Source organism: Equus asinus, chromosome 2 (genome assembly GCF_041296235.1).
Source record: "Equus asinus isolate D_3611 breed Donkey chromosome 2, EquAss-T2T_v2, whole genome shotgun sequence".
In the NCBI taxonomy this organism is placed as follows: Eukaryota; Metazoa; Chordata; class Mammalia; order Perissodactyla; family Equidae; genus Equus; species Equus asinus.
In genome coordinates, this window is record NC_091791.1 from 30,455,800 (window position 1) to 30,467,240 (window position 11,441).

Here is an 11,441-nt window from a genome sequence, read left to right on the forward strand (position 1 = left end):
TCGTGTTATCGATCTGAGCTTCAGTTTCTTCATCTGTAAAATGGATTTGATACCTACCCAGGAGGGTTGCTCTGAGAATGTAAAGGGCTTGGTGTGGTGCCTGGCAGAGCTCTTGCTCAATTAACGGTATCTGTTGTTCCTATCAATATTATTTTCCTCTCCTATTTCCTAAGGGCTTTGTTTAGGTAGTTAAGTTACTAGAGATGCAAGGAAGTGAGGCAAATAGAAGGGCTATTATGACTGGCTTAAAAAGTTATTTTTAAAGGTAAAGAAGAGTAGTTCAACTTGGCTTTCCTCTCCCAACCTATAGGGCAAACATATGTCTTAAAGAAGATGACAACTGTATTATATGGCTTGGAGCCAGAGAACACCCACCTTGATAATTATTCCTAGTATTTATTCTAGTCTAAGTAAATCTACCAATCAGAGTTAATAAGGGTTCTCTGAAGGGAATGCTTCTCAAACTTGAATATACACATGAGTCACATGGGGGCTTGTTAAAACACTGATTTTCATTCAGTGGATTGAGAGCAAGGCATGAAATTCTGTATTTCTAAAGAGCTTCCAGGTGAGACCCATGCTGCTAATTTATGGACCACACTTTCAGGAGGGAGCAAGGCTCTGAAGGGACATGAAAAGTCTTCCTTGGTGTGGTGTTCACTGTAATGGCCTGCTTCTCTTCAGTGGTCTACCTAATTACAAACTAACTACTAAACAGAACACTAAGGAGCCTTTTTCAGACCAGATTTAGAAGTTCTGCAACAGGACTCATTTCAGATCAATACCGACTTTTTGGAGCAGCCTACTACGTGCAAGGTACTGTGCAAGGTGCTGGGGAAACAAAGGTTAGTAAGACACAATTTCTCCTTCTGAAGACTGCCCTTATTTTACCACTGCATGCCCCTGTAGACTGTTCCTTTCTGAGGGCAGTCTTATTGCCTACCCTGCTGCCTAAAGCTACACAGATGCTCAATGCATACTAAATGAATGGAGGAATGGGTTCACAGGAGCTTCCTTAAAAACGTCTTCTGGCAGCACGTGACAATGAGACTCTAGCTTAACTGCACTCTATCTTAACTATCACATGAAGAGGTGGTTAAGTTAAAACGAAGCTGACAGGGTGGGCCCTAATCCAATCTGACTGGAGTCCTCATACGAAGAGGAGATTAGAACACAAGGAAAGACTCCAGGGATGAGCACACACAGCCGAGGGGCAACCCTGTAAGGACACACTGAGAAGGTGGGCACGTGCAAGCCAAGGAGAGAGGCTTCAGAAGAAACCAAACCTGCTGACACCTTGAACTTGGACTTGCAGCTTCTAGAACTGTGGGAAAATAAATTTCTGTTGTTTCAGCCACCCGGTATGTGGTATTTTGTTATGGCAACCCTAGCAAACTAATATAGATTTTCACAGCTTTTATGCCCAGATCCAACACTCCCTTCTGTAGGGTACACAAAATGTAGGAATAATTCTAAGAGTGGATGGATGAACCTGAGTGCAGAGGGAATGAGTCACACAAGTACCCGGGGGAGACAGACAGGAGAGGGTGAGACAGTAGCCCAGACTGAGCTAAAACAGCTGCAATATATACATATTTCCCTCCCCTTATGATACCAGCACAAAATCTAGGGCTGTTCTCTCCCCAAATCTGAGACTGAAAGTAGCCTTTCGACTTTTTTCCCCCTTCTCAGGCTACATTTTGCTATTTAACACAATTTCACTTGTCTAAAAATACTGTGGCAGGAGGAAGACCCTAGATTTCTCTCTGCATGCAAAGTCTTTATATACAAAGAGTACCTGCTGATAAGGTAATGAGATTGAATTTTTGACAGGCAAAAAAGAGTATCAAAAATACACCGTCAAATGAGATTCTTGGTAGCCACAGGGAAGCTACACTCGAAGCCCAATTCTAATGTCAGGGGATTGATTTTTTATTTCATTTTTAATAAATATGCCATCTCATATGTACAGGTGAATGTCTCCTTCAAAATAGTCATTCTGGAAGGTTCTACACTTATTCTAACCATGTCACTGTTCTCAAATCATTTCTGGAATTGCTCTCAGTGACTGTGAGTTAGTCTTCTGAATGCTCTCAATGGTGACTCTTGAAGGTAGATTTGATTTTCAAAAACAACCAAATCTCCTCCTACGTCAGCTCTGGTTAACTAGGGGGACGAGTCAAATGTGTAAGGCCAAGAGGATTGACTCTAAAGTATCCAGGCCGATTTTTCTGGAGTGAATTGTACTCAACCCCAGAAGCCAGTTTCCAAAGGCAAACCCCAGACATGTGTGGTAAACATGTTATAGGCATGACATCAAGGGGGGGGCTGGTGACTGCTCTGAAGGAAAACTCATTCATTTGAATATGCAAGTTTTCTAGTGGGTCTCTTGACCAGAATACTTCCTCAGATCCAGACCTACCCTGCCTCATGGTTCCCAGAAGTACAAGGACCTCACTGTCTAAGTCAACTCTTAATCCCCAACCTGGGTACTTGACACGTCTGCAATGAATAGCTGATGGAAAAGTTCAGCATCGGGCAAGAAAGTCCAAAGTGTCTGGGGCTGACTCTATATGATTCAAAGGCAGAATTAGGACCTAGAGAGATGCTCCCCAGACCTAAATTTCTGCTCACTTTGAGAAAGACATTGTTAGTAGCTGGAGCTGTCCAGCAATGGAGTTAGTTTGCCCCGGAAATGGTGAGCTTCCCACCCAAGGAGGAGTTTAAAGCAAAGGCTGCTTGTTATGGGAACCAGTAGAGGTTCCTCCTGTAATGGGGAGCTATGTAATCCCATCCAAGGGTTATCCCCTGAGTTCAACCTGTACAATACCTGGCAACTGGTAGGCCCTGAAAAAATACTGGAATAGAAAGAATGAGCAATCGGGAATGAGGTACCTCTTGTGAGCCAAGTAAAGGGGAAGAGGCCAGGGGCTCGGTCAGCTGCAAGGCAGGCAGGGAAAAGTGAAATGAAAAGAGCCAGGGAGCCACGAGGCCTTCCTTGAGTTTTTGGTACAGTAGGAGAGAAGTTGCCTTGGGTGCCTGAAAGCTCACATGTTTTTGAAAGGGCAATACTTTTGAAGGGGGTAGGAGTTGAGGGAGGAGATAAACCACTGCTCACCCTTCTTAAACTCCTCCAGCACCGTGTCCAGCCGGGTATCATTGAAGACGCAGTGTAGGGGCCGGTTGTAGAAGCGAGTGACGGTGAGGAGCGGGGTGCAGTCGTCGGGGTCCACGAAGGCCAAGTCCTTGACAAAGAGAATGTCCACAATGTTGTGCCGCTGGTCGCCCTCGTACACGGGGATGCGAGTGTAGCCGCTGCGCAGGATCTCGGAGACCGTGGCGAAGTCCAGCACGGCGTCGGAGCGCAGCATGAAGCAGTCCCCGAGGGGGGTCAACACCTCCTCCACCACCTTGGTGCGAAGCTCCAGGGCGCCCTGGATGATGTTGAGCTCTTCCTTCACAAGGTCGCTGTAGGGGTCCGCGGCCCGCAGCGTCTCAAGCAGCTTTTCCCGCGTGTAGAAGGTGCTGATCTCCTGACGCAGCGCCCAGTCCAGCAAGCGGCCCAGTGGGTAACACACAGGGAAGGCGGCCGCCATCAGGAGCCGGGTCAGGCACACACTGTGCGAGGCGATGGCCAGCCCGTGCCGCGAGCACACCGAGTAGGGGCAGATCTCGGCGCCCAGGAACACGGCGCCGGTGCACACGAGCGCCGGCAGCCACGGGAAGTGAATCCCTGCCTCGCCGTAGCCTTCCTCCGGATCCCCGACGCCCGGCGGCAACGAGGCATACAGCCAGCCGGCCAGAGCCGCGTTGGCTCCGGCTTGGCCCAGGAGCAAGGTGCAAAGCAGATGGGTCCCCCTGCCGCGCACGGCCTGCACGCGGCGCGCCTGCTCCTGCTCGGCGGCCGAGCCGCTGTTCCGCAGCACCCGTAACTCCACCGGGTCCAGCGAGAGCAGACTCAGGCGCAGGCCGCTGAACAGTGCAGACAGGGCGAGCAGCAGGATAGCCCCGAGAGCCCGCAGCCACGCGGGGGGCAGCAGGTCCCCGCCCGGGCCGTACAGCCGCGGGCGGACGCGCAGCAGGAAGCCGCCAGCGGCGCCGTGGTGGTGCCAGGTGCGCCCGTCCCAGGCGCACAGCGAGAAGAGCTTCCCGCCACCGTCCGCGCCGCCCCGCTCTGCCTCGCCCTTGCGCAGCTCCCGCACCCGCACCTGAACTAGAGCCGAGCCTGCCACGCCTCCGGGGCGCAGGGGCCCCAGGACTTCCACGTCCGACGCCCAGTCGCTCTGCTCGCGGCAGCGCTGCGGCCCTGGGGGGCGCGTGGGGACAGCGCTGGGCGCCACGCCACTGCCTCCTGGGGGCTCCTCGATAAACACGAGCCGCGGAGCCCAGTCACCGGTGCCGTTCTCCCCCGGGGAAAGGGTGGGTGCAGGCACAGTCGCCGTGGGCGCCGCGGGCCCGGGCTGGAAATAGACGCGCAGGAGGAAGCTGGTGCCTTCGGCGGCACGCAGGGTGCCCCCTTCCAGGGACACGCGGCCTCCAGCGGTGTCCTCGGGCCTCAGGCCCAGCAGCCAGGCGGCGGCGGCCGGGGGCCGAGGAGACAGGGAGAAGAAGAGCAGGAGCACAGCGCCTCGGCTGCAGCAGTCCCGGAGCCTTACACCCACCGCTGCTGCCGCCGCCGCCGCCGCCGCCATCCTGCACCCGGCGCGGCCGCACGTGATACTGCAGAAGCCTAGCAAGAGCTGGAGGGAGGAGGAGCCGGAGCCGGGAACCGGCCCCAGGCAGGTCACCACGTGTACGCCCCCTACGCGCGTGGGCTGGAGGCGGTGGGGGTTCAGACCCTGCCTGGGCAGGGTGTCTTCGCCGGAGGCTGGAGATGCCCACGCATAACTGCACCCTGCATAACCCAAACACACTTCGTTGTATCTGAGTTGCAGTCTGGGGAAAGCTTGCCTTGGAGCATGGCCTCCACTCCAGCAGTAGGGCGCCGCTCCGAGAACTCCTACCCGGCAGTAATTCCTTGCCGACCCACCGCTTCCCCATTGGCTGGGGCAATTTCCCAGCGTTTTGCCTCTCGCCCGCCCTGCCTCTTGCATTCCCTCTTCTGGTCAAAGGATATTCTGGAGGCAAGTCTTCAGTCTGTGAACTTTGTGTTTGGTCTCAACTCCAACTGACCTTTCATATTTCAAAAATTTCTAAATTACTTAAGTTCAATTCCTTGTTAAGATCCGAATGTCCAATAAGAAACTGTTGAAATAAATTATACCACTGTGCAATAGAATACTATGCAGCCCGAAAAAAGAATGAGGTGAATCCATGTGTTTGTGATATGGAAAAATATCCAAAGTAATAGTTGAAAAATAACAAGGTGCAGAATGATGTGTATAATATACTACTATTTGTGCTAAAAGTATTTATGTGTAAATTTGTATGTACATATATACATATATAAAATATTAGATTTAACATACAGAGGATACACAAGAAATTTGTAATAGTGTTGCCCTCTGGGGAGCAGGACTAGAGTCTGGAAGTTTGGTTGAAAGATATGTTAAAGTATATGTATACAGAGATGAACAGGAAGTTAAAAAGATAATACAGAGACCTCAGTACCCTCACCCACCCAGTTTCCCCCAATGAGTACATCTTAACTACAGTATAACATAAATAGCAGGAAATTGAAATTGGTATGGTGTGTGAGTATAGTTCTATGTCATTGTATCACGTGTAGATTTGTGTAACCATCACTGCACTCAAAATAGAGAATTGTTCTATTATCACCCAGATCTAGCAGGGAAACTTTTTAGTGAATTCCTTTACTGAATTTACCATGGGCCTATATTACTTTGTTTTTACTTTCATGCATTTATTTAAAATTTTTATATAGTAAAATTCACTTTTTGTTTTACTGTTCTGTGAGTTTTGACAAATGCATATTCATGTAACCATCATAATCAAGAGTAGTGCCATTACCCCCCGATATTCCCTCTTCCTGTCTCTTCGTGGTCAACCCCTCCCCCATGTCATCCTCTGACAACTACTGATTTGTTCTCCTCTGTAGTCTTCCTTTTCTAGAACGTTGTATAAATGGAATAATACAGCGTGTAGCCTTTTGGATGTGGCTTCCCTTACCTTGTTAGCATAATGCATTTGAGAGTCGTCCCTGTTGTAGTGTTTATCAATAGTTCATTCCCTTTTATGGCTGGATAATATTCCATTATATGGGATGTATCACAGTTTGTTTATCTGTTTACCAGTTAAAGAACATTTGAGTTATTTCCAGTTTTTGGCAATTATGAATAAAGCAGCTATAAACGTTCTTGTGCAGGTTTCTGTGTGAACATACGTTTTCATTTCTCTTGGATAAATTTACCATACATCTGTATTACTTTTTAAAATATAAAAGTAACAGTAATTTGGCATACTACATTTGGCATCTCTAATTTAAAAATCATTGCTGTGTGTGAAATCTTATTTTCCATAGACTTTGTGAGACCCCAAAGATATTGATTGAGAAAGCCTTGCAAAGAATAAAGCTCAATACAGATGGTCCAGCTAAAAGTTACCTTCTTTTCATAACAAACTCTTATCATCCAGAGTGGAAATAGCCTCTTTCTGGTTTGGGATTAGACAGACCTTAGTAGACTGCAGGTCACATTCCTACATAGGCTGCCTTTCACACTCTGCAGGGAATGGGAAACAAACGTGCCATTGCCATAAAACACACTAGATCCTGTTCACTACATGTGGCCTCCTGCATGGGCTGCTTAAGAGACAGACGGAAGATTTAATCTGAAGAGGGAATATTGAGGCATTTATTGGAAGTACACAGGATATATAGGGGAGAAGGGGGGTCAGGCATGTGATTGTTTCTCTTAAGTGTTGGCAAAAAAAGCTCTTACTTTTCTCCTGACACTAAGATCTCTCTCCTCTCCCAACATAAGCTCCTCAGCACAAAGGAGCTGTTATCCTAAGGGTTCTCCCACATCTTTTAGATCACAAGACTTTATCATCATTATAATACCACCTAACACCTTTATCAAGCTTTAGAGTTACAAAAGAATTTAATATTTATTATTTCTTGCACACAATAGCACTGGGAAGTGGATATAATTATACTCATTTTATAAATCAGGTTAAAAGTCTGGTGAAACTGATTTGGTCTCTAGGTTAATGCTCCCTCACCCCACAGTGCTGATCGGTACCAAAATAAAACCTTTCAAAAATGTTAGATCAGGAATTCAAAGACCTAAATTTCTGATTATAAACTATTACATGCTCATTGAAAATAAAATTTTAATATAGAAAAGCATAAATAAAAATAAACTATATCACCACCAACCAGAGATAAACACTGTTAATATTTTGACACACTTCCTTTTTTATTTTCTACACAGATAACTCAGAAATGCACACACATATGTATGCCCTCATATATTTGTATATTTTATAATTGAATACATATTATACATACAATCCTAGTCTGCTTCTGTCACTTAACATATCAAAAGCATTTTCCCGGGGCCGGCCCCGTGGCCGAGTGGTTAAGTTCCAGCGCTGCGCTTCAGTGGCCCGGGGTTTCACCAGTTCAGATACTGGGCGCGGACATGGCACCACTTGTCAGGCCATGCTGAGGTGGCATCCCACATGCCACAACTAGAAGCACCCACAGCTAAAAATATACAACTGTGTACCAGGGGGGATTTGGGGAGAAAAAGGAAAAATAAAATCTTTTTTTAAAAAAAGAGCATTTTCCCTAATATAATAAAAAATTCTTTCATAAACATTATTTTGAATTAATGATAGCATCACATTATCGACATATATTTTATATTATACTAATATTATACTATATTGTAAGAATGATCCTATTTCCATTTGCACTAGCTCTATTATTAACAAGTGTTAGGCTTAGGAAAGTCAGTCTCCTTTTCTGAGCCCATTTTCTCATCTGTGACATAAAAGACAGTTTTAAGGTCCCTACCCTTTTATGTGTCGGTGAGTAAGGGCTAATGTACAATCTGGAATGACTGAGTACTTTTCCTTTATTGAATAGGAGATTCTGGAAAAGTACTGAGTTTCCAGAGCTCTATTGTAACTGAAAGGATTCCTGGGAACAGGTTCAGGCAGTGTGATTCTAGTAAGGAAGAGCTAGCTGCCAAAAGCAGCTCCCAGAATCTGAATGTTGACTATCTTCCTAGTTTACAATATGAGCACTTCCTAGTTTACAAGATGGGCAATTCCTCACTTCTCAGAGAGATGGAGGAAATGATACTTGCCTTTAGTCTCATGACTGTGCTATTTCAGAATGTACATGTTACATGCTTTTGTGTAATTCATTACTTGTTCATTCATTGAATAAATTCTTGTTAGTCAACAAAGTACCAGGCCCTGTGCTAGACATTGTGCATAGACAGATATCATCCTTGCCATTATGGAGCTGAGATTTGACTGAGGATGACAGATATGAACCAGAAATTGCTTACCTACCTAATTAATTAATTACTCCTATGAAGGAGATGTTCACTGTGCCATGCAAGTATATAATTTGGGGACCCATCTAGAGAGGAAGGTCTGGGAAGACTACATCCCAAAGTGAAATTGAATGAAAATGGAAGAATTTATACTTTAGGAAGAATATGAAAAATATATTTTGTGTCTTCTATTCGTTTTTGTACTACTTTTGTACTACTTTTATTCCTTTTTGTACACGGGCTGGCCCCATGGCTGAGTGGTTGAAGTTCCATGTGCTCTGTTTTGGCGGCCCCAGCCTGGCGTTTATGGGTTCAGATCCTGGGTGTGGACCTACTCTACTCATCAGTCATGCTGTAGAGGCATCCCACATACAAAGTAGAGGAATACTGGCACAGATGTTAGCTCAGGGCGAATCTTCCTCACAAAAAACAACAACGAAAAAACAAAACTATAACCATGTAATAATAATATTCTAATAATGTAATCCATTAGCATTCATTGAGTGCTTACTATGTGCCAAGTACATTATCCCTTTTAATCCTCAGAATAGGTGAGAAAACTGAGGCTCTGTTTGGGTAACTCTGTGAAAGTCTCATCATTAATGGGTAGTGGGGCCCAGTTGGTTGAACAGTTTGAGTCTAGAGTCTACAGTTAAAAAAATTAGGAATGGGGCCGGCCCAGTGGTGCAGCAGTTGAGTTCGCATGTTCCACTTCAGCGGCCGGGTGTTTGCCAGTTTGGATCCTGGATGTGGACCTCTACACTACTTAGCAAGCCATACCTGTGGCAGGCATCCCAAATATAAAGTGGAGGAGGATGGGCATGGTTGTTAGCTCACAGCCAACTTTCCTCATCAAAAAGAGGAGGATTGGCAGCAGATGTTAGCTCAGGTCTAATCTTCCTCAAAAAAAAAAAATTAGCTGGGGCTGGCCCCGTGGCCGAGTGGTTAAGTTCGCGCGCTCCGCTGCAGGCGGCCCAGTGTTTCGTTGGTTCGAATCCTGGGCGCGGACATGGCACTGCTCATCAGGCCACGCTGAGGCAGGGTCCCACATGCCACAACTAGAGGGACCCCCAACGAAGAATATACAACTATGTACCGGGGGGCTTTGGGGAGAAAAAGGAAAAATAAAATCTTTAAAAAAAAAAATTAGGAAAATAATAATACCAGGTAACCCTTACACAAGGTTTACTAGATATCAGGCATAAATTAACTCATTTAATTCTCATAAGAACCTTTGGAAGTAGGTGTTATTATAATCATTTCCGCTTTACATGAGGAAGCTAAGCTACAGAGAGATTAAGTACCTTGGTAGTCAAGATTTTACACTACACTGCCTATAGCTGGCTGTCACACTTTTGCCTATTTACATCATTTTACATAGTTGCACTTATAATGTTCCCTACTATTGTAGTATTCTGTTTCTTTTCATTAATCATTATAGCATAAGTATTTTGCCTCATTAAAACTATTTATAAACACGTTTTCCTTCCTTCCCCTCACCCTCTGTTTTATTGTTGTTTATTTGTTGGTTTTACCACAGGTGCGGAGCATTGAGTTAATGATCTCCAGTTCATGGGCTATGAAAAGGCCTCCTCCACCCCATCCTAATCCCAATCCCATCTCCTTCCCCTTCAGGCAACCACTGCAGTATTTTGATATGTCCTTAAACAGTATATTTTCTTGTAAAATATGTAGTATTGGTTTGTGTATGTGTTTTCTTTTATTGAGATGCGATTCACAAGCCATAAATTGACCCTTTTAAACTATACAATTCAGTGGGATTTAGTATATTCATAAAGTTGTGTAACCATCATCACTATCTCATCCCAGCATATTTTCATCACCCTAAAAGAAACCCTATACCTTCTAACAGACACTCCCATCCCCTGCCACAGCCTCTAGCAACCACTGATCTACTTTCTGTCCGTGTACGTGCTTTTAATTTTCATAAAATGTGCTGTAGAACTTGTTCTGTTTCTCTCATTTTCATTCAACATTGTGTTTGTAAAATCTATCCGTGTTGCTGAATGTATGCCTGGTTTGATGTTTCTGAATGCTGGGTGGTCTTCCACAGTGGATGGCCACGTCATTTTCATCCATTCCTTTAGAGATGGACACTTAGATTACCATCAACTTCCCACTACTGCAAACAAAGCCACAGTGAAATCCTTGACCATTCCCTATTGGACCTGTGAGGGATTCCTCTGGAGTGTACCCGCTGTGGGACTGTTGGGTCGCAGTGTATACATATACTTAATTTCACTCAGCACAGCCAGATTACCCTCCACCGATGGTGCCTCAAGTTGCCTGCTTTCCGACATCTTAGTCTACACTTAGTATTATTCACTTCCCAAATTTGGCCAAGCTGACGTGGAGGAAATGCTATCTCATTTTTAAAATTTGAATGTCTCTGATTCCTAGCAACTTTAAGCATCTCTTCATATATTTGTTAGCCTTTCAGGTGTGAAATTGGGTGGAATGGGGCTAAAGTTTTGGGCTGGCATTTAAAGTACATCTACTCTTTTATAGGACATGCATTCAACAGTGCTTCATATCTGAAAACACTAACCCGTGCTTTACTCTGCTTGAAGCCCTGGACCCTACTCAGACAGAATCGTGGAGATGGAGCTTTCCAGTAGAGCAGGGGTAAGTCAGTCTGGACTTGTTCATGTCTACATCAAATAGTTAATTGTGTGCACAGCATTTCTGAGATACAGACATTTCTATTGGTTAATAAGGGATGCTCCTGCCTGGGGCAGGGAGAGTTTGTTTGTTTTCTCCCCAAAAGGTCAAGAGTTTTTTTGGAGAATGATTATTCCCCAGCATCTGGGCAGTCAGAAGGTCAATCCCACCTTGACCACTAGTTAATCAGGTTATTCAACACTTGAATCAGGTAATTCAGTGTAGGGTACCAGACAGGGTCATGAAGAGCTGCAAGCAGAAGTGATAACCCCCAGCCAAATAGAAATA

The 11,441-nt window shown here is 45.3% G+C and overlaps 1 protein-coding gene across 6 annotated transcripts in view; it reads right to left on the bottom strand.

Moving 5' to 3' along the window:
- Nucleotides 1–5,181, bottom strand: part of CNNM1 (cyclin and CBS domain divalent metal cation transport mediator 1) — a 60,810-nt gene extending 55,629 nt beyond the window's left edge. For 2 of the 6 annotated variants that reach the window (XM_044752776.2, XM_070485508.1), the window contains exon 1: nucleotides 3,119–5,177. In XM_044752776.2, coding sequence (XP_044608711.2) covers nucleotides 3,119–5,093 — 1,975 coding nt within the window. In that variant the 5' untranslated portion in view covers nucleotides 5,094–5,177. Of the gene's footprint in view, nucleotides 1–3,118 lie in introns of all 6 variants that reach the window. The other 4 variants (XM_070485485.1, XM_070485496.1, XM_070485504.1 and 1 more) reach the window with 4 other exon arrangements.
- Between the last annotated feature and the right edge of the window lie 6,260 nt (nucleotides 5,182–11,441).